Source organism: Doryrhamphus excisus, linkage group LG6 (genome assembly GCF_037039965.1).
Source record: "Doryrhamphus excisus strain RoL-2023G ecotype Guam linkage group LG6, RoL_Dexc_Guam_v1.1, whole genome shotgun sequence".
Classification (NCBI taxonomy): domain Eukaryota; kingdom Metazoa; phylum Chordata; class Actinopteri; order Syngnathiformes; family Syngnathidae; genus Doryrhamphus; species Doryrhamphus excisus.
In genome coordinates this window covers 20,329,976-20,356,869 of record NC_136362.1, presented here as the reverse complement: position 1 = coordinate 20,356,869, position 26,894 = coordinate 20,329,976, and the positions used below count along the sequence as shown (strand labels likewise).

Below are 26,894 nucleotides of genomic sequence, written 5' to 3'. Positions count from 1 at the left end.
TACCCAGAAAAAATTATTACGTTTGATTAATGTTCATGTTAAAGGTTAAATAACTGTTAATAGTTATCCTCCCTATCCGTGTGGAAGTGGTAAGTTTTTGGCTATTTAAGTTAAAAGGAAATAACTTGAAGGCTACCGTTTAGGTCGCTAGCTCTCTAGTTTGCGAGTTAGCATGTGTCTCAAGACCCTGCAGTTGCGCAATATGTTGTAAATAAAAAGAGTATAAATGTGACTATAGTCGTGTTTTGTCATGTCTACAGGGCTCTAATAATGCTTTGTTCATTTTAATCTGAAAAAAATCATTTGTCTACCCACCAACTATATGTGGTTTCTTAAGTTTTTATTATTTGCCGTTTTATTATTATTATTATATTTATTTATTTATTACTGATTGATTGATTTTCTTTATTCTTGATTTGTTTATTTATTTTTGTCGTTGTTTTGTGCAGAAAAATAAAAATTAAGATATTTGAGAACAGTGGAATGTTTTATCAGAGCTATTATTGTAGAAAATCGGAACCAAAGCACTGAGAAAGTTTGTATATTTTTCTGTTTTTAATAAATACGTTTTTGTTTGTTTGTTTGAGACCCCTGCTCTACAGACATGTATGAATTTAAAAATAATGTAGCAGAAACCCTTACAAAATATGTATATGATGTGAAAAATCTATAGTTTCTACAGTAGTCTGCAAACATGGAGCAGGATGTGCAGTTACAGAAAGTTCAGTTCAGATTACCATCATAGCTCATTAAGCATCATATGGAATACTGGTGTGAATAGTTACTGCAATATATACACAGTATGCAGTATATGTTTCTCTGGCATCTGTCTAAACTGAGCACTGGTGGTCAATTAAACTGTGCAAGTGTATATTATTCAAACGGTGTTTCTGCTTTGGTTGCATTCTCCTATTGACACGCTAGAGGGAGTTAGTGTGCATGTATTGTTTAATTCTTAAAAGATGCTGTATAGACAATGAATGTGTGTAAGACAGGAAGTTGTTCTTCTCCATCTGTCAGTGGGCAGATTGTAGGTGAAATGTCCAGGTAATCCATGTTTCACATTTGACCCTGGACATTGAACCCTTGTCTCTGCTCCTTAGAGTATTCGTGTAGGTTATTAGGCCATATGTCCGCGTGCAATGGAATATTCCCTCAAAAAGCCAACGTGTTGCACACAATCGTGCATTAGCTCGTGATCACGTGATGAGCGGAGGCGCAGTGATTGCTCTCCTCCAGGCTATGCCTTTGAGATCATCTCGACTAGGGCAGATGTTTGCTGCAAGCGAGGAACACTTTCATCTCCCCTGTGAAATGTGTGTGTCCAATGTGATAATGAGGTGAAGACGCACTTTGGAAGACAGGAAGCGTTGGTGTCTGTTTCTGGGTGACCTCTTCTTCCTGAGTGACTAATGGCGCTTCCTTCAGGAAACACCTCTTGGCGGACAACTTGACCTGGTTCATGTGACTTGTTAGGCATCCTTTTATTATTGTTAGACCCTCCGATTGTTAGAAAGACAAACCGCAATGAGATAACTTTGTTAAATAACAAGCAAAAAGGTAAAGGAATAATTTGTAATAATGAAGCCCCTTGACTTCGAGAAGGAGCGAGAAGGCGAGAGAAGGGGAGGAGGGGACAGGCTTGCGGGGATTAGGGAACAAAAGGATCCTTCTCTGTCATCAAAGAGGATCCACTCCCAACTCTTCCCCAGCTCTGTGGCGACAGCTTTTTCTTTTTTTTTTGGGAAGAGGGGAGTGACGGCTGGAGGGTGGGCTACAGCAGGAGAGTTTGATGGCCGGGGATGCAGATTTCAAAGTAATCTTTAACTTTAAGCCCGGCGGTCCCCCTTATGAAATGAAGCCGGCAGGCCCAGACACTGTGTTGCCTGTGGCTCCCAGTGGTAGCCTGCCACCCCTCCTTTTCTCTGCAGCTTTAGTCACGGTGGCATTTAAGTGGTATTACTCACTGACTGGATGACCAAATGAAGGGTTGCCTTTGAGGAGACTGAAAGAGGTGGATTTTATTTTAACTCCCGAGACCAGTGTCGCCTCTTAAAACAACACTAAGCCCTGATAAATGCCCGCAGTGTTACTTGGATTGCGCTCACTCTTAATCCAAAAGCAGATATCTTTGTGAATTGTCATCTAATAAGAAAAAAAAACACTGATGTATTGTTTCACATGCTCATATTTTTAACAATCCCATTTTTCCCCCTTTAAAAAAACCTCCCACAGTATGATGTTTTCATTCAACGTAAAATTCTATGAATTATTATGCATTTTTATTTCTTAGAAATGTCACCATATTGTCAATTCTCTCATTTTCCCCATCAAACATCCTTATTTCGGCATCCTTTCCAGTACCGTCCCATTTTAAAATGTAGCCATACATTTTATCTTTTATTTAAAACAAAAATCCTCTACAAATCAGAATCAGAAATGGTTTTATTGCCAGGTATGATCAAACACATACTAGGAATTTGTTTTGGTAAAGTAGGTGCAGACACATCTATTAAAAAATGAAAATACAAAATATACAGACTACAGTATAAATATATGTTTTTTGTTATTGTGCAGTGTATAGTGCAGTCTGATTTGAGTAACAGCAATCTGCAAGTGCAATGTACATTAGCAGTGGACACACAAATGTGGTCATTTTTTCTTGAGCTTCTTCCCTTATTTTGCGGACAAATTCCCCTATTTTCAAATGCTAATGTTGACACATATTATAACACAGTAGTACAAATACAGTCAGGGGTGAGAACTGAACATGAACAACATAATGTATGTAGAGTTGACACTTTGATTGAGTTATAATCTTTGGTCATTTGTGTGTAACCAATTGTTATGTAATGATTGTGTCTTAAATCAACTCGGGTATTACTTGTGTTGCGACCAACGGAGGTGTGTTGATTAAACCTCAACTAGTTTGCTGTCTAAACAAGTAAAATGACGTCTAGATCCATATCAAGTCATTGTTAGTCATATCAAATAAATTCATGAAACAATTCGTGCTTCATTTGGTACAGCATTATCAATATGAATGTATTCAATATGTGCACTTCAAGGGGCAGGTACACCCTGATACGTACTTATCGCAAAGGAGGAGGTATGACACGATCACACTGCCGCGCCAAGATGGCAACCGGAAGTGTGTTGCCAGATGTGTTACATACATACTACACGCATACCGAAAGGTGACCATCTGTATCGAACGCTTTGCACCCTTAATATACAGTATATACTGTAAACAATGAAATGATACATTAACCGTTATTATATGTCATCCACAATGCTTATTTTATGCATAAAGCATTTTAGCAGTTTATATTTTACATTCAAATTAGAAATATCCCTGTTTTAAGACAAATGTATGTACCTAATTTTGTTGTGCAATATTAACAGTATCAATACCAATGAACCTTAGAAGTAATAATGACATATAATGTATATTTTTAATTTGACTACATCTACTTTTTAAATGTTTTTTATGGAGTGGGAGAATCTTTCAGAATTTTCAGTAGTGTAATGCTAAAAATATTATAAAAAATTTATATAAAATAATAATAATAAAAATGATAAAAGTTGATCAAACATTATTTTTAATTGCTTTTTGAAATTTAACTTAAATGCACAAAAATATTAGTTTTTGTATTGATATAAACTTATTACTTTATTAGAATTTTTGGCTTAATTAAATTACAAGACCTCACAGCTAGGAGACCCGAGTTCAATTCCACCCCTAGGCCATCTCTGTGTGGAGTTTGCATGTTTTCCCCGTGCATGCGTGGGTTTTCGCCGGGTACTCCGGTTTCCTCCCACATTCCAAAAACATGCTAGGTTAATTGGCCACTCCAAATTGTCCATAGGTATGAATGTGAGTGTGAATGGTTGTTTGTCTATATGTGCCCTGTGATTGGCTGGCCACCAGTCCAGGGTGTACCCTGCCTCTCGCCCGAAGACAGCTGGGATAGGCTCCAGCACCCTAGCGACCCTCGTGAGGATAAGCGGTAGAAAATGAATGAATGAATGAATGACAAAAATATTTACTTAGTTTTTGTAGGAGATTTTTTATCCACTAGAGGGCAGATTTTCTTCATATTTTGGGAATTGTTATGAATTGTTAGTATTAACCAATGTTATACTTGACAATCATTTATTTTTTTCTGCATATTTGACTTGCTGACAACATTTCTCAGCATTGTCATGCAACTTTTGTTGTAATGTAGCTTGCTACATGGCATTAATCCATTAATTATTATGGTTTTCTTTCTTTTCCGTGGTCTAGTATGAACTGGTCTGGTCAAATTGTGAGTGTTTTTCCTCAATTGTGAAACATATTATGGAATTATGCAACATGTATTGATTACAAACAATTACCCAGGTTGCAATTGAGAAGACCTTTCAGAGAGCAAGCGCTCATTTGCCATTCTATACCTCGGTAGATCCTTGGTGAGCACATCAATCACATCAATGTGCCCCCCCCCCCTCCCGTGCCCCACTACAAATAAGAGATTAAAAGTCAATCTCCTCCTCAATGAAGAGATTTCCTTCTAGTTTTTAGGTTCACTGATGATCTCGCACTAGATTTTTTTTTTACATTGAATCATTTGAGAAAACTTGTAACCAGGTGATGTGTTCATGGAACAGCTCGTTAGTGGAGTTGTTATATTCTTGCAGGTTATATGACTTTCAAAACAAACTTAAGGCTGACAGATGATTTAAAAGCCCTGGGAGGTCATCTGCACTTCCTTTGTGCCGCTACTTTACAACACTACTTATTTTAGCCCCCTGCCCCAAAGTTATTTCTCTCATCTTGTGAAGGCACATGTCCCCTCAGGGTCATTGGCTCTGACCCCCCCGCTGGGCCGGTCCACCGTGGGGTGCCAGTGATTGGCACAATAGCTCTTGTTGTAAGAAAAAAAAAAGTGGAGGTGCAAGGATTTTAATAGTGAATCAATCACACCTTGACACAAGCACAGATCAAATAAATCATAGAGGAATTTCCATCAGAATACATTTGACATTGCTCTCTCTGTTATTAGAACACGGTTTTTAATAATAATAATAATACAACGGGAACTCTTTATGTTGACCCCCCCTTACAGTGTCTGACTGACGTCAACATGCTGTCAGTGGTTGTCGACGTAACCAAGACATCAGGAAAATGGGATTTTTTAAACCTATGGAAGTTTGTTGACATGGTTTTCCTCCATTTTAATTTTTTTAGGCAGCATTTTAGTTGCTGTGTAATTGGACACTAGTTATCTCACTGCTTAGGGACAATGAGGAAGTTGACAATACATCAAATGTTGACGCCAACACACCATTTTCATAAAAAGGACCCCTTCGGATCTCAAATTTTATGTTAAGAAAAGCAGTGGACCGAGACTTTGTGAGTTAGTGGACATCGTCAGGTTGTCACATGAATGCATGTGGTATTGTACATCAGGGGTCTCAAATGCGCGGCCCATGGGCCAAATGTGGCCCGCAGGACACTAGTTTGAGGCCCCCGCCTTGATATGAAAGTTTAATGTTAGTGCGGCCCGCGCAAGTTTGATATGGATACTGTATGGTATCATGTACCCAGAAAAAATTATTACGTTTGATTAATGTTCATGTTAAAGGTTAAATAACTGTTAATAGTTATCCTCCCTATCTGTGTGGAAGTGGTAAGTTTTTGGCTATTTAAGTTTAAAGAAATAACTTGAAGGCTACCGTTTAGGTCGCTAGCTCTCTAGTTTGCGAGTTAGCATGTGTCTCAAGACCCTGCAGTTGCGCAATATGTTGTAAATAAAAAGAGTATAAATGTGACTATAGTCGTGTTTTGTCATGTCTATCTAATCTGAAAAAAATACCAGGAGTGGCCAGCCAAAATTACCCCAAGAATGCAAAGACAACACATTCAAGAGGTCACAAAAGACCCCACAACAACATTCAACGAACTGCAGGCCTCACTTGCCTCAGTTAAGGCCAGTGTTCATAACTAAACCATAAGAAAGACAAGAGTCTTGGGTTCAAGACACCCAACACCTTAAGGAAAATACTCTGTGGTCTGACAAGATAAAAGTTGAACTTTTTGGAAATGTTGTTTCTCATTACATCTGGCATAAAAGTAACCGCAGAAAAAGAACATCATACAAACAGTAAAATATGGTGGTGGTAGTGTGATGGTCTGGGACTGTTTAGCTGCTTCAGGACCTGGAAGACTTGCTGTGATAAATGGAATCATGAATTCTGGTCTCTACCAAGAAGGGAGAATGTCAGGCCATCCGTTTATGACCTCAAACTGAAACCAAGTTGGGTTCTGCAGCAGGACAATGATCCAAAACACACCAGCAAGTCCACCTCTGAATGGATGAAGAAAAAAGCAAATGAAGACTTTGGAGTGGCCTAGTTTCATTTAAAAACATCAGGACGCAAAAAGTATTTGGTGTTTGGTTGTGATGTTGTTGACTAATATTTACATTTATTTGATAGTCTGCAACATTTAAATGTGACAGAAATCAGGAAGGGGGAACACTTTTTCACCCCACTTAATTCTCATAACATTGTAAATTTGTCTTCTAATATTATGACTTTAGTTTTGTAAAATAACTTTGCAGTTGTGACATGTAGCATTTCCCCCTTATAATATTACAGCTTAATTCTTGAAATATTTTATAACTTTAATTCTTAAAAAATTGTGACTGTTTGTAAGACAAGACGACTTTATTCTTGTCTGTTTGTGTCCTATATATTGAATTAAACTGTGTGTTTTTTTAAACATAAAATCACATGAGTAAGTTAATGATTTTCAACACACTGTAGTGGCCAAAAAGATTATGTATTTTATTTTATTATCCTGAATAAACAAAGATTAAAAAATAGCTGCATAAATTAATGTAGTAAAAAACAAAAACAAAATTTCAACAAAGTCCATGTGGATAACATCCAAACAAGGCGGAAGAAAAAAATGCTCGTTCATGTTTCAGCTCGGATGCTTTAACAGGCACGCCAACCAGGTGAGAATGAGGGAGAAGAGAGCCAGTCCGCTTGCACCGACCAGGCAAAGGGCGCCCACCGGCTTGCTGCTCTTGACATTATGCATGAAAAACAGGCCAACCGGTACCAGAGCCACCGTGGCCGAGAAGGACACAATTGTGCACACGCAAGCCGCTATAAATGCCACTTTTGCGCATATCTGACAACGGTTCTCTTGAACGATCGGTTCTCTCCGCTCTTCTTCATCCGCGCTGTGCGCTTGTGTACCCGGTGGCAGCTTCTCAGCCGCCGCGGTGTTATCCGGGAGGTCCTGCACTATATGATGCGGCACCGGCGTTCGGTGGCGACATAACGGGCAGCCGATCCTCCAGCCGCGTCCCTCTCGGGTGTATACAGCCTCCAGACACTCCAAGCAGAAGGTGTGGGAACAAGACAGCATTTTGGGAACATGTCGCTCCACGTCGAAGTGGTTGTAGCAGATTGTGCATTCATATTCCTCAGCGACATTGCTGTCCACTTCCCCCTTTTCCGCCATGTTCCCTCGTTGTGTAATCTTTAACAATGCTCATGAAACGTATTTTTTTTTTGTTGGAGATCTGGGCGAAGTCCGGTTAGTAGCGCCATTGTAGATTTAAAGCAACGCGAAACAGTACGAGTTCCGGGTTTGGACTATGACTCGCTTGTTGAAGCAGCCTGGGGCACATCGCGTGGACTGGGAACTGACGGCAGAACTAAGCACCGTCCTAATCATGAAGCACGCAGGGAAATTGATTTCCAAACGTCTTCCCCAATTTGTCACAAGTTGGCGTCATGTGCTGTACAAAGTAAAGCTACCATTATTAAAATATCATTGGAATGCCTGCAGCTGCTAATAACAGCACCACCTTTGTGTTCGTGTTGGATTTCAGAACCACAGCGAGGGACAGCGACACTGGGCCCTGTTCTGTTTTGCAACGTTTCGGACTAAAGTTGATGTTTAAAATGCTGTACGCTTGTTCTACATACGTTTGATTAATGTTCATGTTAAAGGTTAAATAACTGTTAATAGTTATCCTCCCTATCCGTGTGGAAGTGGTAAGTTTTTGGCTATTTAAGTTTAAAGGAAATAACTTGAAGGCTACCGTTTAAGTCGCTAGCTCTCTAGTTTGCGAGTTAGCATGTGTCTCAAGACCCTGCAGTTGCGCAATATGTTGTAAATAAAAAGAGTATAAATGTGACTATAGTCGTGTTTTGTCATGTCTACAGGGCTCTAATAATGCTTTGTTCATTTTAATCTGAAAAAAATAATTTGTCTACCCACCAACTATATGTGGTTTCTTAAGTTTTTATTATTTGCCGTTTATTATTATTATTATTATATTTATTTATTACTGATTGATTGATTTTCTTTATTCTTGATTTGTTTATTTATTTTTCATCTTATTTTGTGCAGAAAAATAAAAATTAAGATATTTGAGAACAGTGGAATGTTTTATCAGAGCTTTTCTTGTAGAAAATTGGAACCAAAGTGAAGTTTAAAAAAAATTTTTTTTTAATAAATGCATTTTTTGGGGGGGAAAACCTGATGCGGCCCAGTCTCACCCAGACCCGAGCTCCAGTGGCCCCCAAGTAAATTGAGTTTGAGACCCCTGAGTTAGAGCATATAGAAAGGCTGTTCATCACTTTCTGAATGCAGGTTTTAAGATTATTAGAGCCATACAGACATGAAATAACACCAGTCAGTTTTGGATCACTGCAGGGGCATAAGCGATAGCCACCTCTAGCAAAGAATGCTACCAACCTAACTAGTTAGCCTTTCCAATTCACCTATTCTAAACTTAAGAACAAGGGGGAAAAAAGCGAAAAACTTACCACTTCCACAGGGAATGAGAGGAGAACCTTTTTTCCTGCACTCGATCTCAGCCATGGCATGTTTACTCGGCTCTGCCGGTTTATTGGGCAGTCTCCATGCAGTGTGAAAGGTAATGTAGTCTACCGTCATGTCTCTTAACTTTACTTTACTGATGCCCAGTGACCAGAATGCGACATATAACTTGTCTTTCGATTTTTTAAAAACTAATAATAGGCCATAGTCAACCACATTTATTATTATTGTTTTAAAAAGCAAAATATGGAGGGATATAGTGAGGGACTGTGCACAACTTGGGATTGAGTGAGCATTTTATTAACAGAAGCTCACTATAGTCACTTCACTGGGATCCAATATCCCTTTTTTCCACATTTTTTATTCAATTTTTTGCAAAATGGAATAAATGAGGTTTCGCCTCATAATTCTATACACAATACCCTATAATAACATGGAACAAAAATATTTTTCATGAAAAGTATATATGTTTTCTAAGTAATAAATCACATATACATAAGTATTTACAGCCTTTGCTAAATTTGAGGGAACCTATCTTTGGGCAGCTTCGCCCATTCCTCTTGGCAATACCTCTCAATCGTCACGTTGGATGATAAGTTTGTTGACACAAAAACGTTTATTATGTTGTTATCATGGGGTGTTGTGTGTACAATTTTGAGGAGAAAATGAATTATTCAATTTTGGAATTATTCTGTAACAGAAAATGTGGGAAAGTGGTTACTATATAATATAACATACATATATATAATATAATACATAGTATAGCGGTCACTTGTTTCATAGAATTGAACAGTAGTTTGCTGATTTTCATATTTATTCTATGGCCTGCTCCATATGTTGCTGCATATTTAAAATGAACCAAATTGGTGTTGTGTTGTAAAATGACTGAGAGTTAATGGACAGTAAATTAGTGTTAGTGAGTGTTCCCTCTTGTGGCTCAATTTGTCAATGCAGCCATTTAGTGGAGCTGGATTACAACAGCTGATGCATTTACTTGCAGGGAGAATGTGTGGAAAATGCAGTGACTAACATTGAATGATAATGATAATGTTAACATTCGTACAGCCGTATAAATCTGTATGGACATTTTTTTCAACTTAATAGTTAAATAATTTTTAAAAATAATATTAGTAATATTTAAAAATATTCTTAATGATGAAAATATTTTTATATTTCCTATAGCAATATTGATGACATAATACTTTGGCCATTTTGTATACAATTGTGAATGCAAATATACCCTACATTCATATTTAGTACTTTCAAAGTATATAAAAATGAACAAAAAAACCCCAAAATGTTTGCTCCATCAACTTTTCTGAGCTCTCCATCTATGATCTCCATCCCGGCTTATCCTCATTAGGGTCACGGGGGTATGCTGGAGCCTATCCCAGCTTACTTGAAGGAAGAGGTGGAGAACTGTTTGCCAGCCAATCACAGGGCACATATAGACAATCAACCATTCACACTCACATTCATACCTATGGACAATTTGGAGTCGCCAATTAACCTAGCATGTTTTTGGAATGTTTATGGAATGTGGGAGTACCCACATTCGCATGGGGAGAAAATGCAAATTCTACTCCGGGGATTCGACTGTAGCCAACGTGCTAACCACTCGTCCACCGTGTTGCCCCTCTTCTGAGAGGGGTCATAAACAATTTCCTCCTCAAACTCCTCAAATTCTGGGTTAAATTCCATCCTATACTGACTTACTCCACTAGTTAACACAGCTCTTGTCAAGATAATCAATACGTCGCAAGTGACACAGTCATTCAAAATGTCTGTAATAAAAAAACGCTTCTTTAAAATCCTTGAACCTTAAAAACCTTGAGTCACATGTCTTAGCCACAGACCAATACCCAACTCTTCATTTTTGTCTATTAAACAGTTAAACCATTTCCTTCAAAACAATCATCTACTTGAGGTCTTAGAGTCAGGATTTAGAATTCACCACGGTACAGAAACAGCGCTCATAAAAATTACAAAGGGCCGCCTCAGACAAAGACCTCATTTGAGTATTAGTTTAATTAGACCTTAAAGCAGCATTTGACACAATTGATTACCAAATCATAACACAGAGATTAGAACACGCCCTTGGCATTAAAGGAACTGCATTAACATGGTTTCGGTTGAATTTGTCTGGTCCCCGGCAGTTTGTATCCATTAATAATAAAGAATACAAACACGTGAAGGTTGGGCATCCCACAGGGTTTCGTGCTAGGACCTGTATTCTTTGACCTTTATATGTTCCCCTTAGGCAATGTCATTAGGAAATACTCCATTAACTTCCACTGCTATGCAGATGACACACATTATCTACTCTACTTATCAATGAAACCTAACTAAAACTGAAACTAATCAGCTGTCCAAATTCCAGCATGTCTTGAAAACATTAAGGACTATTAAACTCAGATAAGACTGGAATCGTAGCACTTCAGCGCCCCCACGGTACAGTCAGAAACCCTGGTGTCATCTTCAATCAGGACAGCATTTTTTTGTAGAACCCTGCGCTCCCAGAATTTACACTCACTTGCCACTCTGAGAAGTAGAATGGCAGGTAAGGATCAGCGGCATAGAAGGTGAAGGGATAAAATGGCGGATAGAGCCTTTAGTTCTGAGGCTCCTCTGTTATGAAACAATCCAGGGGGACAAACACCATCTTTCTGTTTAAAAGTCAACTCAAAACTCATAACGTTTCTATTATGTTGGGTTTGGCAGCAACACCGGAAGTCCTCCGAAGCACTTGGGAGTGTGGCCAACCACAGCGGAGTGGGCGTGTCGGTGGAATAAATTAAAAGCGACCCTTTTTCTGAAAAAAGCAAGAAATCCAGCTGGAATAGGTGCAGATTCTGGAAGATCTAGAAAGCTGGTTATTGTGTGTAGCTGCTCTATAGGAGTCCACAACTCAATACAAAGGGCCGAAAAATGAGCATCCCCTTTAACCCAAGTCGAGACAGACAGCCGCCCCACAGAGACTGGGTTCTGTTCAAGGTTTCTTCCCCAGAGGGAGCCCTTCGTTGCCTCCGTCGCCATCAGTTAGTTCATTTATCAGTGTGACATTCGTGTTTAAAGTGATGACATTGTTGTGATTTGGCTCTACATACAATACATACATGGAATTAAAAGTATACAATCCTACATACTGCAAAGATTCCATCTCCACCATATATGAGGGTGCCATGCTAGGAGTGCCTGTGGGGAAGCAGGAAATACAATGTAAGGTGTGGGTGTCTCACACACACACACAGCATGCTCTGTAGGAAGCATCTCACCTGAAGTAAAGGTAGATAACAATCAAGCAGCGCATGTTCATCATGAGACCGTAAACTAAATCAGCTCAAGTGTTTTGAGTCGTCATTTGTTGAAGTCTTAAGCGTTCCCTTGCATGGCCACAGGCTGTTTTGTTAACAAACGCTGCACTTCTTCTTCTTTCTCTCGGCCGGCTCACCTGGCTTCACCTCATGGCTCCTTTGTGATGATAAACACAGCTCGGTTTGAGCTCCCCCTCAAGTGTTGTGGGTCACATGTATTTGATCACATCAAACGCATCAGGAAAAAAACAGGCCCTCTTTTCGGAGGCCCCTCGTAACAATAACATCCCAAGGCCGCTAATCAAGAGTGTATTTCCTCCTCTTTTCTAATCGCCATCCTCTTAACAACAATGTTTACCTCCAAGAAGAGGTCAAAATAACTATTATAATAGATACATTCACAGTGTAGAAGATAGTAAGAACTAATTGGGGGAGGTATTTTATAAATATACAAATATTAACAGGGGTGTCCAAAGTGTGGCCCAGGGTCATTTTTGTTGCTGGCAGCTGTTTTTTTTTTATTGGCCCACAGCACATATAAATTATAATATAATATAATATAATTAAAAATATAATTTAAGAAAAAAAAATGCAGCAAAAGTGGAAAAAAGTGAAAAAGTAGTGTGGCCCAGGGTCATTTTTGTTGCTGGCAGCTGTTTTTTTTTTATTGGCCCACAGCACATATAAATTATAATATAATATAATATAATTAAAAATATAATTTAAGAAAAAAAAATGCAGCAAAAGTGGAAAAAAGTGAAAAAGTAGTGTGGCCCAGGGTCATTTTTGTTGCTGGCAGCTGTTTTTTTTTTATTGGCCCGCAGCACGTATAAATTATAATATAATGTAATTAAAAATATAATTTAAGAATTAAAAAAAACTCCAGCAAAAGTGAAAAAAAGTGAAAACAGTAGTGTGGCCCAGGATCATTTTTGTTGCTGGCAGCTGTTTTTTTTATTGACCCGCAGCACGTATAAATTATAATATAATATTATTAAACATATAATTTAAGAAAAAAAACTGCAGCAAAAGTGGAAAAAGCAGCGGTCAATTTACAAAATACAAAGAGAAAGAAGTTGTAATGCAATGAAAATGAGGGGGGGGGGTTATATGTAGTTTATATGTAGTATGTAAAAATAAAAAAAAACAATTTTAGTAGAATAAGTTGTAATATTAAAGGGGACCTATTATGCTCATTTTTGTGGTCTCCTATAGAGCAGCTGCACACAATAACCCGCACAGAAAACTTATTCCCGAATCGGCACCTATTCCAGCTGTATTTCCTTTGATTTGTGCTTTCTGCCAAAACTGTCTGTTATAATTTATTCCACCCACGGCGCGCCTCTTCTAATATTATGGAAATAAAGCCAATATTATATAGGAATAAAATCTAAATTTTACAAAAAGAAAGTTTATGAAAATTATTTTAGAAGAAAATTGAAATATTTGAAAAATGTAAAAAATATATGTTGAAAAAAAGACTAGAGTCTTTTTGACCTATATCACAAAGATGACATGCATTTTCTTTTATTGAAATACATACGACTTGTGTTGTTGTACAACATCAAAGTGGCCCTTGCATCCTTTCACTTTTCATCATGTAGTACTTGGTGGAAAAAGTTAGGACACCCCTGACCCATAATCTTTTTGACACTGCAATCCCGCTAAATTGGCACATCACAACTGGAACAGTTCATCCGGCATTTATTTGAAGCAGGACGTTGTAGTGAATGTATGTGTGGCACACGCTGACACAGAATTACATCAACTGATGCGTGAAGGCATCACTCCCTTCTTCTCACGTGATGTACAAAATACTTGTTTTTACAGTGCTTTCAATGATAGTGATGAGTGCTAAACTTGCCACTCCTTTCTTCTCGCAACCTTATCTATACATCACGTCATTTGATACCAATCCCCGCATACCGTGCAGATAGGCCTGCTCTGATTGGACGTTAAGTGTGTGTCGTGATCTTCTGACAAAGTCATGACATGATAAAATTGCCTTGATCTTCTTGCAGAAAGAGTGCAATATTTCAGAAGTACTTGGCTTTTAGACTGTACTGGGACATTTCCTATGATGAATGCCATTAGCATTCAAGCAAAAACATGGAATACCGTTGTGCATGACTGATGATGTGTTGGCTACAGAAGGCGTGTCCAAAGTGTTTGGCCTGTGGCATATTCTAAAGCTATCATTTAACAAGGAAAAACAACAGCAAAAGTGCAAAAGTTTGCAGTAACAACAAAAAAAGTCAAAATATTAAGTGAAAAAGTGGTAATTTATTCATTAATTCATTTTCTACCTCTTATCCTCAGTCGCGAGGGGTGCTGGAGCCTATCCCAGCTGTCTTGGGGCGAGAGGCGGGGTACACCCTGGGCTGGTGGCCAGCCAATCACAGGGCACATATAGACAAACAACCATTCACACTCACATTCATACCTATGGACAATTTGGAGTGGCCAATTAAAAGTAGTAATTTAATGAGAAAAAAAATTAATTTATGTGAATAGTATCGTAATATTAGGAGGACATTTTTTAATTTTACTAGCATAAAGTTGAAGTATTAAAGAAAAAATATTATGACAAACAAACAACAACGAATTAGATAATTTGGGGGTTGTGGAAAAAGTTCTAATTTTTTTTCATTCCTTTATTTTCTATGCCACTTTGTGGAGGGTATGCTGGAGCCTATCCCAGCTGCAGGGTACCCACCGGACTGGTGGCCAGCCAATCGCAGGGCACATATAGACAAACAACCATTCACACTAGCATGAGAAAACAAGTTAATATAAGCTAGCTAGCAACCGACATTGGAAATACATATTTTAACACTAAAGCCCTCACATAAAGGCCAACAGTGTTCCATTTACATGACTGACTTGTATATTAACCAAGCTACAGTGATAATATTATTGTAGCAGCTAACATGAAAAACTGTTTTTATCTTGCAGACTAACAGGATGCATCGCTAACTGCTCATCTCAGCGTCATTTACAGACGGAAGAGTGGCTACCTAGCTCTCCATTTCGCTACAAAGACTCAACAAGATGCTTGTTTACTGGAGCTCACATCTTGTGCTGAAAGATACAGCCATCCAGATTGAAGAAAACAACCTGACCGGGTCATTTTTGACCCACTTATGGAAGGTTGGGGTAGTAAGACTAAAACAAAAATGTCTTAAAATGTATAAAAGGTAAGTTAAAAATGTGAATGGTATGATATCAAAAAGATGTTTTTGAGGAATACCTGGAATATGAAATTATAAAAAAAATTCATTCAGAAGATATTTCAAGAAAACAACCTGACCGGGTCATTTTTGACCCACTTATGGAAGGTTGGGGTAGTAACACAAAAACAAAAAATTCTTAAAATATATAAAAGGTAAGTTAAAAATGTGAATGGCATGATATCAAAAACATGTTTTTTGAGGAATACCTGGAATATTAAATTATAAAAAAATTTCATTCAGAAGATATTTCAAGAAAACAACCCGCCCGGGTCATTTTTGACCCACTTATGGAAGGTTGGGGTAGTAAGAGTAAAACAAAAATTTCTTAAAATGTATAAAAGGTAAGTTAAAAAATGTGAATGGCATGATATCAAAAAGATGTTTTTGAGGAATACCTGGAATATGAAATGATAAAAAGGTTCATTACGAAGATATTTCAAGAAAACAACCTGACCGGGTCATTTTTGACCCACTTATGGAAGGTTGGGGTAGTAAGACTAAAACAAAAAATTCTTAAAATGTATCAAAGGTAAGTTAAAAATGTGAATGGCATGATATCAAAAAGATATTTTTGAGGAATATCAGGAATATGAAATGACTTCATTACGAAGATATTTCAAGAAAACAACCCGACCGGGTCATTTTTGACCCACTTATGCATCTAAGGGTTCCAAAGACACCACCTTTTCACCTACATCCCAAAGCTGAAATGCAGCTTTTTCTTGAAATAACTTCTGAGGAAATTTTCAAAACATCAAAATGGTCCTTGCCTCCTTTCATTTTTCAGTATGTGGCCCTCGGTGGAAAAGGTTTGGACACCCCTGCTTTCCACACAACCACAGCACTCATCTAAATTTAAGCATGCCGACTGGTTGAATAAAAGCAGGATTTATTCCAGCCTTTGAAGTAGGCATTCTGCTTATCACGCTACATGCCAAAATCCACACATGAACTAACTTTGTCTTTGAGGGACAGCAAATGACTAATTGTAAAGTCGCCACTGAAAGGCCCCAATTGCTTCTTCTTGTTGTTCAGTAAAGGCAACACACTGTGTCTTTTCAGGGACATTTTGTACTTGATTTTTAATGCATTTTGTCCGCCGCCACAGTACATTTCTGACTCAGCTTGCCCTGCTAATTGATTTGACACGCTGGATCCAATGTCCTTTTCATGATAGTCAAACTTTACTATGACTTTTATGGACATATAATGTTTCCACATGTTCTCTGTCCTTTTACTCTTTTGTCTGCATAAAGAAACATAAGGCAACTATTTCATGCAGTGTGAGACTGAAAAATGCTTGTTTTATGATGTTTTTTTGTGTTTGGCTTTTTAAAATGATTTGATATCTATATATAACAATGCATTGGTTTGTGCTGTGGAGGTCATGACCAGTCTTCTCTTGCATGGAGATGCAGGCTACTCTGCAGAATTGTCTTATTCCTGGGGGAGAAAAAGGGGTCCCAAAAAAAAAAATGCATCGGTCTGTTAAACACGCCTAATTATGATAATTATCACAACTTGACAAGGCTTCAGCAAAGTCAAATGATCCCTCATGTGCTTCTATGTGTCCATAATCGAGCATTTGCACGGATGTGTTACACTGCCGTGTGTCGGTGCACCACGTGCCCCCCCCCCTCCATTGTTGCTGCTACTATTTTAAAGGAGGTTTTTTTTTTTTACTTTGAAAGGGGTGTTGTGTAGTAAAACACACACATACACACACACACACACACACACACATATATATATATCACATTTTAGTGCATTCGCTGTATGTGCACCCGATTTCCTTTTTAATGTGAAAAACATGGCACCACTTTGCAAGGTGTTTACTGCCCTGGTAGTGACGTGCAAGCCCGCAACACTTTACAGCTCAAACCCAACCCACGCAACCTGGAAAAAAAACCCACGACAACACATCCGGGGTGTTATGAAATGATGTTTTTTTATAACGTATATTGCAGGCAAAATTACGACATTAATCGCACCAAATGCATTTTCATTTATCAGCTCCATTTATCATAATCCACAAATTAAAAAAACACACACACAATATGATGACAATATGTCATTTATTTAATTTCATGAATAATAATAACAGCAGCAACGACCAGTCCAAACTCGGGGAAAAAAAGCGTTAATTTGACAGCACAATCAACATTCATTCATATAATGCAGTGTAATTTATTTGAAGTTGTTTCCCCATGTGAGATTAATATCAAATCTGTATATTTGTAAACACATTTTAAGGATTTACAATTGTCCTAAATGTAACAAGATGTACAGATAAAGCATTGAGAATAAATGTAATGTACATGAATATACTTGAATAACCGGATGCGGAGGATAAATGTATTTTTTTAATACAAAGTTGTCATTTACTAATATGTAAAAAAATAATAATAAAATAACTCAATACGCAAATTTGAATGACTTAAATATTGATAACTTTGCAGTAATTTGCAATACAGCAAGACAACAACAAATAGGTATGTATGTTATTTGAAAAATGATTATTGTCAACCTTTAAATAAGTCATCTATTGAACGTTTGGATATTTTGCTAAATAAACGGTCCAGTTTTGATTTTATGCCCCCCTCCCCTTCTCCCCCACCCTCAAGGAAATGAAGTTTACACCTCTCATCTGTTTAAAGACAATATGCACTCTGTCGTGTGCCTTCAAGACAACGATCAGGTAAAATGTCGTAATTACCTTGTCTTTGTGTGTATATGTGTGTAGTTACGTACAAGCAGCATGAAGCTTGTGACACCGCAACCAGACGACCCTCATGAGGTCGAGCCACCCTCCAGAGGAAGTGTGTGTGTGTGTGTGTGTGTGTGTGAGTGTGTGTGTCCAATCAGAAAGCTCCTCCAGCCCGTGGACGTCCGCAGCATTGCGCCAATCAGGGAGCCGCAGCAGCGAGTCAGAGGGGGGACAGCCACCACAGATAAAAATGTTTGACTATCCCCCATCCTCCCAAAACATCCTCCCAATCCTCACAGGACGGGTAGAGAGCTGCACTTTGACCCAAACTCCACCGGAACCGGACTGAACTTTGAAGGGTATTATTATTATTATTATTATTATTATTATTATCCTTGGCTCGCATTGGTGTGAGAAACCTGTTGCGCATAAGTGGCGTGTTTTTCAAATACTTTTGAAGGATTAACAAGGAGAAGAAGAAGCACTTTGGGACGAACTTTTTCTTTTTTAATTTAGCCTGACAGACGGTCAGGAGGCATGACAGCACTGGCAGGAGGTTTAACGAGGATGATGAGACCCAGTCCGCACCAGAACTACCCGAGGGGAGGCTACTCTCTGGAGGGTAGGTCCACTTTAACGACACGTTTATTTTTATAATTGTGTTAATAATTATTAAAATGAAATTGACACTTTAAAAAATGTTTAAAAATTATTTCCTGCTTTAGAAATTTGTTTTAATTTATTTATTTTATTTATTTATTTTATTGCTCTTTTATTTATGAAAAATTACTTTTTACTCAATATGAACGCATAAACTATGTGTTAATATTATGCATTGTATTTATTCTTTTTTGAACCATATTTGTCGCCTCGCCTCCCCCGTCCAGTGTCCACCCCTTTGGGTCAAGGTCGCGTTAACCAGCTCGGTGGTGTCTTCATCAACGGCCGGCCTCTGCCCAACCACATCCGCCATAAAATCGTAGAGATGGCCCACCACGGGGTCCGGCCTTGTGTCATATCCCGCCAGCTGAGGGTCTCTCACGGCTGCGTATCCAAAATCTTGTGCCGGTACCAGGAGACTGGCTCCATACGGCCCGGAGCCATCGGAGGCAGCAAACCAAAGGTAAATAAGAAAAACTTGAGTTAAATGTCATTATTATTACGCATTAAAATAAAACTGAAATGTTATTATTATTACTATTATAAATGATGTTTTTATTATTTTCTTGTTTTAAAGCAAAGTGCAACTCCAGAGGTGGACAAGAAGATTGAAGAGTACAAGAGGGAGAACCCAGGGATGTTCAGCTGGGAAATTAGGGATAAATTACTAAAAGATGGCATCTGTGATAGAAATAGTGTTCCTTCAGGTAAAAAAAAAATCCACATATACATATTTTAAGAATAAAATGCACCACTTCCTTTGAAATCCATTTTTTGTACCTTATGAATAAAGTGAGCGCCATCAGTCGCATCATGAGGTCCAAATTCGGCGGCGTGGGTGACGATGATGAGGATGGGGACGACGTGGTGAAGAGGGAGATGGAGGAAAACGAACCCAGGACAAAACACAGCATCGATGGTATCCTGGGAGACAGATGTGAGTTTATTCTAATTTTATTACATATTCAATTTGGTTTCAAATGTGTTTTGATGATTTGAACAAAAACGCACAGTTATATCGGACATATTAAATCACCATTTGAGAATGGTCAGTGGTCCGAATTCTGAGGTCTGTATAAACCCTCAATAATAAAAAAAACTCACCCAAAAGCTTGTACATAATGTCTTTCTATAAAGGCAGCAATGAATTATTCAGTTTTCAACCTCCCCTCCCTCCAAAAAGTGACATTTGTGTCATGCGTACAGTGCATGGAGCCACTTGGCACCTGTTGATTTAAGACTTGTTGGAGTGTTTTTCCCCACGCAAAAGGAGCTGGCGTGTGTATTTAATGATTGATGACAAACTCCCCAGTGTTCGATGTGGAATCGCGCACATTTACGCACAGATTGAACCACAACTTTTTTTTTTTTTTTTGCGTTTCCACCCAGAAATGTAACTAAAAGACAGCACTCAAATAGCGCATTTGGCGCTTTGTCACGCTTTTCCACACTAGATTAAAAATCCCAACCTTTTCTTCTTCTTCACTTTCATCTCCCACAAGGAGTCCGCCGCCCTCCTCCTCCTCCTCCTCCTTTTTCCTTCCCGCCTCAGGCACCTTCTTTTACGCACTATCTGCAGGCACTTCCTATCACCTCCTCCTTCAGAAATAAGCTTACAAATTGCAAATAAGCACTATAAATATATATGATCAAACACTTGCCGCTGTCGTAAAATGTTGTTAAGAGGACTTTTTTTTAATGGGACTACCAAAAACAAAAATATTTGCTCATAACTTGGTGCAATATGTAATTTATTGTTCACCAGGTTATATTGTTTAATTTTTTTTCCATTTTGAAAATGAAAGGATGCAAGATAAAATAGTTACAAAAACTTTCAAAACAATATTGAGCTTGGTGGACAAGATACAGGGTATTATGATTGTAAATAAATACATAAATACATATTGAAATTTACATCCGATATAAATAAAATATATAATGTTATAATAAATATATAAAGTTAATATTCCTGACAAATAAGTATCAAGATGGTGTAATATGTCATGTATTGTTCACCAGGTTGTATTGTTTACATTTTTTCCATTTTAAAAATGAAAGGATGCAAGATAAAATAGTTTCAATTAGAATAAAAAAATCAATATTGGGCTTGGTAAATAAATACATAAATACATATTGGAAGGTACATCCTATATAAATAAAATATATAAATCTAATAATAAATATATAAAGTTAATATTCCTGACAAATAAGTATCAAGATAGTGTAATATGTCATGTATTGTTCATCTGAGGTATGTCCCAAATTCAGTAATAAAAGTATAAAACCTCAAATGTCAAAAATCGTACAAAAGTATGGAGTCACTATATCCTAATATGTAAAAAAAAAGTCTGTTTTTACACCTGTGATGATGAACTCCCGATATGAAGTATTTCCATCAAATAGATGACATCCTATACAAACAGCCTGCATGCTTGCCTCCTATTCATATACAGAACAGCAGTATATCTTTCTTGTGTGTCTTTGTGGAAGTAGTTGTTGTTTTTCCCTTTTATGGCTTCTCATTAGAATGTGAAAAGGTGGGGGGGGGGAGAAGGAGGAGGGGAGTTTGGGGAGAGTGTCTTCTGGCCAAATATTGATTAAGTAGGTGTTTGCAGAGGCCATTGTTGTGGTGCAGAGAGGCCTGTTGCTCTCTGCCCCTTTCTCCTGCAGCACCATTGTTGCCTTGCCTTAAGTGCTCACATCAAAGCTGACTCATTTAGATTTATTTGTCTGGGAAAAGAACGGCGAAAAGGTTCGGGACATGCATCTAAAAGTGCCGGTCCAGTTTTGCTCTGGGGTCTGCATGTCATACGCAAGCGGCTGAGGAGAGCATGGATGTTGTTTTCTAGTTTTGGATGCCAGGGTGCGGAATTTAAAGATGCGATTGAATTGTTTGAGCCACTTGTTGCAAGATTGTGTATTAATTAAGTGATAGCATCCTCACTGCTGTTTATTGCTGTTTGCATTTTAGCCTCATTGAACCAATTGAAGCAGGCCATGAAAGGCCACTCTTGCAAATATCCATTTATGGCAGCGGGGGTGAGCCGGGAGTGAAACAGAAAAGCTCAGAAATGCAAACAGTCAAAGGGATAACTTTTCTTTTTCTAAGGGAATCCTGCCGTGCCCTGTTCAATGAGGGTCCATTTCTTTTTTTGCCCTTTTTTTTTCCTACCGTGCCATGGTGAACGCAGTCAACATGTAATAATTGCTCTCATTGAGGCGCATTCCAACAATCTGCTGCCATTCTCCCTGCCTCAATGGTGCAGGCCAGCAGCCCCGAGGGCCGGGAGGAATCAGGCACTGACAAAACATGAAAGATTGAACCGCTTTTTGTCGCTAAAAGGAACCGAGCCGGACTTTGTTTGTGTAAATTGCACTAGCCGGAATGATAATCCAATCTGAACATTTACTCTCAGAAGAGAATATAAACACAAACTTTTCTCTCATACACTGTCAACCCAGGCCTCCAACAGGATTTCTATGTGTTTGTTATTGGGTGATGGCGTTTCCACAGTGAATGTCTTTTAATATGGGATGTTTAGCGAGACAGTATAGGCCTCAATGTGGCCTCTGGAATGTCTGCTACACGGCTACAGTTCCATTTTTCCTCTCAGGGCAAGGATAATGGAATGAAATTTATATGTGGGCCTCACTCGCTGTGTTTATAGGGCTTATAATATCCAAGTACGTTGGTGGGAAATAACAAGACAAATTCAAAATCGTGTGCAAAAGTCTTGGGCCACCACTAGCTGGCCTTTTTAAAAATGACAGTCAACGTTATGGCATTAATTATAGGGCTACATTTCATTTATTTTGAAGAGATGCAGTCATTTGTTTAGAGCTGCAATAATTAATCGATTAATCAATGGTTAATCACCCAATTAAGTGCCAGCTATTTTGGTAATTAATCGATAATTTTTTTATTTAAATATGTAAATATACTTTGATTTCAGCCTCTCATATATTCATATTTTTTACATTTCCTTAGTCATCCATGAAAGTAGAACTATTTTCTTTGTGTTTTATCCAAAACGAGACATTCACACACATCAGGATTGACTTTTTCTGATACTTTACGGACCCAACCACTAACTTGAGGTGTTTGCTTCATCGTAATTTGGCTCGTCTGTGGCCCATTAACTGAAACAACAAGCTTCGCGTGACTCGACTAAGAAAAGGGTGATAATTGTATTTTTGTTTTACCGAAGCTACTTGATAAACTTTATTATTTAACATTATTTGAATAGAATATTCAAGCAGCAACCTGGTGTTTGTGCACTTTATTTGCTCTCTTATATGTAAAAAATATTAAATAAATTCATTGATTAATCCCCCCAAAAATAATCGACCGATTAATCAATTTTTAAAATAATCGTGAGTTGCAACTATAACTGTAGTTGTAACTATATAATATTATATTTAAGACCCCTGGGATCAGAACACTCATCAGATACGCCACAACTACTCAATAACACTGAGCAAACAAATTGCATGTGATATTATTAGTGAATCAAATCAGACTCTTAAGAATTACATGTTTAAATTATGTACATTCAAATAAAGCACAATAACAATCTTAATTACATATGAAGCACTGAATTAAATCAATATAACTTAATAATGCTCATTTATAGGCAGTACATTTTTACATTTTGGTCTTGGAAAATATGTCATGTATGTCATCATTTGCAGCTAAAATATACCCTTTCAACAAATAAAGCATTTTTTTATATTAATATTTTGGAATGATTTGGGGTGTAATTGTGTAAACGGTGCAGTATAAGGAGTCGTCATACATGCATAAAGCAACAGGTGGAATGACAGTCTCAGACTTTTGCACTGTACATGTTCAGAATGAATGATGGACCCCCCCCCATCCCCATCCCCACTGTCCCTCTTCTCCTATATAAACACACTTAACACTTTCATTGGAATGATTCTCAGGACTCTCTTCAGTCCGCGCCCCCCAAAAAAGAAACCCGAAAGCAAATCCACTCCAAGGCTGATCTGCAACTGAATGCAGACTCTATGCTTCATTAAAGCCTCTTTCTCCGTTGGCACCAGCATTGTGATCCTCCCAATATTAATTCAAAGGACAATTAATGAATTCAAGCCAACTTTGAAGTAATGGAGCGGGGTCTTGCCCTGCGCCGGCCCCCTTAGCACTGATGTACTCTACTCGGCATTCTAACCTCAGAGACACTGTGAAGTGGCTGAAAGAGAAGCCAATGGAAGCAATGGAAGGTCAAGGAGAGGAGGCCCAGTAGAAAAAGAACCCTCTTATTTCCTTGGAAGTATTAGCCAAGCAAAACTCTGTGATGGGGAGGATAAAGGAGTGGGAAGAGAGAAAAGGGGGTCGGGGGGTGAGGAGACTCTGCAAAGAAGAGCACAATGGGATAGTTAATTGACTAAAGCCAGACAGCGTTGTCAATCACTTAACTTTGTTTAGCTTTTTTTTTTCTTTTTTTTGGTCACACTCTTTTTTTTTTTTTGGTCATTGGCACATTGCACATTATAGACACGCCAGCAGCATAGGGACGATTGTGTGAGTTATGCCTTTTGGATGAAGTCCATAAAGAGCAAGCACCTTCATATGTGGAGTTCTTTTTGTGTTAAACGGCTAACGTGGAGACTTTCAGCTTTAAGCGATTTTAGATGAATATTATATTTACAGTTTATGTAAAATTCGCTGCTTTACAGTTTGAATTTTGTGACTTCACATTTTGTCTAAAATATATTCATGAATAAATAATGCTGTTTCATGGTTGAATACGGCCTATTTTTAGTTTTAAAAATATGCAAGTTTTACTTACTTTTTGCCTAAATGAAGCAATAAAATACAAATACAAGGCATGCAAAAGATGCATTCAAAGACCTTGTGAATGATATGTAGTATTCCACACTGGTCACTAGGTGTAATTAACTCATTCAATCTCAGCCATTTTTCAAAGTCAACCCCTTCAGTACCTTTTCTACCTTTTGCTATTCTTTAGTAATCAGCAGTATCTCAGGAAAATATCAGTTCCCGACTAAAAAAGGCAGCTTTTTGTGAAAAGACACATTTCAAGCGTAACTTTCACTTTGACACAGATTTTTTTGCTTTTGTGACAGCTCAAATATTTAAACAACTATACCACAACTATAAACAATATTAAAAAAATAAACAACCCAAACAACACCAGGAACTATTTCCATTTTTTCATACTTGCAACTAAACTGTGTGTGCTTTTGTGTATGTGTTAAAATGTCCCTGCAATGCATAACCTTTTGCACGCTACACTCCTCCATCCTCTTCCACTTCCTCCTTTCTGTCAGTGGGTTTATACAGTACATGCAAATGATCCATCAAATGCACTTCTGCTGACAAAAAACTTACAATGCGTATAAATACTCCTTCAGATTGCATGTTTGGGTTTATAAAAACTTATAAATATGTCTTTGTATTGAATGAGTTAATGTTATTGACACAAACACCAGACTTGACTGCCGGAACAACAGGCTTTTATTGCTGGTTTGAATGATCTTGCATGTTAATTTCTAATAAAAGCACGGGCTACTGTTGCTGCAGCTAAAACTCAACTCTGAACCGCCCACGTCACTTCCTGTCCGTCTGCCACTCAGTTCCCATTTATATCAACACACACAAACACAACTCCTATTTATGTATATTTCCTTTATGTCAATTCTTGTAATACCCTCGAGCCCCAGAAAATGAAAGTAGTCTGCATAAATGTTCATTTTAAATGGAATATTCTTGTGGAATTCATCAATCATGCGGTCATTGTTTTATGTCAGACACATGGTGATGGTGTAAATCATAAATAACTGTCCCGGTAGAAGGGAATGTAGTGTTGGTGAAGTGGACTCAGGAGGGTCAGAAGCGAACCGATCTTTGCACAGGAGCTGTGAAAAGGTCAGGGGCTAAGCGAGGGTCACTTGACTGTTAAAACTATCAGGCCCCCATGTAGGAGGTTAGAATAATGTTTAGGAAAAAGCACCACGGCATGACTTGCCTCCTCAGGGGGACGATCAAAGGGTGTATTTTGGTAGTACAAACAGGTAGAAACTACGTTGTTTGTTTTTAGGACGACTACGTTTTGATGTGTAGTCAGAGAGATAAACATGTTTTTACTTCATATTGCGTCTATGTTATTATTTTTATTCTGAATTATGTGCTATGTCTGAATGAATTGTAGTAAATAATGCACAATTTTTTATTTATTCTTCAATTCAAGTCTTTATAAACATTTTTGGCCACGATTTTGTCCTCATAACAAGCTAAACCCTAATGCATGAATGTGAGTGTGAATGGTTGTTTGACTATATGTGCCCTGTGATTGGCTGGCCACCAGTCCAGGGTGTACTTGAAGACAGCTGGCATAGGCTCCAGCATCCCCCTTGACCCTAATAAGGATAAATTATCATTTTTATTTGTTATTTCAGCTTGAAAGTGGCCAACTATTGTAGGTCACGGTATTAAGATGTTAAGATGAAAAGACTGGCTAAGATAACCAACATATGCATATTACAGCCTATTTTGATATTTTACATAATGATTTACTAGTTTGGACGTTTTTCATATATTTGTATACACACAACACACAAAAATCATATTTAGTTTTATTTTACATGATTGTTTAATATTTGTGGTGCACCCAGAGGCCCGGGGTTCAGTGTTTGAGTGTCCGTCAAGACCATTCATGTGATGGATCGGAAAAGCTGAAAGTGGGAAAACATTTTAAAAATGAGCCAGACTTTGGACACCTCCGGTGGAACCCAAACATAAGCAGGCTAGTTAGCAGGCCGTTTGAGTGGAACATGCAGCCTGTTGCTGCATCCCCGCGTGGGTTGTCTGCTGCCTGCTTTGTCCCTGCCCCGAGGGTAGAACTACCACCGTGAAACTGTCACCTAACTGCACCACAAGTGGAACTAAATAATAAGCGGCGCACACCGAGCGCGTATAATGGCCATGCGGTGCCATTTGCTGATTTTTTTTATCATCAATATCAGACAGAGATGCATCATTCAATGTCGCATCACCCGCTAAGTTCTTTGTTGGGGCTCATTCACTGCATCTTTTTATGTCCATCATCATCACAGTCCCCCCGCTTTCCCAGGCAGCTGCAGGTTCC

General features: G+C 38.1%; 2 protein-coding genes across 3 annotated transcripts in view; one reads left to right on the top strand and one right to left on the bottom strand.

The window, feature by feature from the left end:
- Nucleotides 1–6,878: 6,878 nt before the first annotated feature.
- Nucleotides 6,879–7,627, bottom strand: LOC131126138 (RING finger protein 228-like). The gene has a single exon (XM_058068358.2). It carries the CDS (start codon nt 7,517–7,519, stop codon nt 6,971–6,973), a length of 549 nt encoding a protein of 182 aa, XP_057924341.2. The 5' UTR covers nt 7,520–7,627; the 3' UTR covers nt 6,879–6,970.
- A 10,773-nt stretch (nt 7,628–18,400) lies between these two features.
- Nucleotides 18,401–26,894, top strand: part of pax3a (paired box 3a) — a 29,242-nt gene continuing 20,748 nt past the window's right edge. The window contains exons 1-5 of one of the 2 annotated variants that reach the window (XM_058066749.2): nt 18,401–18,461; nt 18,619–18,724; nt 18,990–19,225; nt 19,340–19,469; nt 19,556–19,699. In XM_058066749.2, the coding sequence (XP_057922732.1) occupies nt 18,640–18,724; nt 18,990–19,225; nt 19,340–19,469; nt 19,556–19,699 (595 nt within the window). In that variant the 5' untranslated portion in view covers nt 18,401–18,461; nt 18,619–18,639. Of the gene's footprint in view, nt 18,725–18,989; nt 19,226–19,339; nt 19,470–19,555; nt 19,700–26,894 lie in introns of both variants that reach the window. The other variant, XM_058066748.2, reaches the window with a different exon arrangement.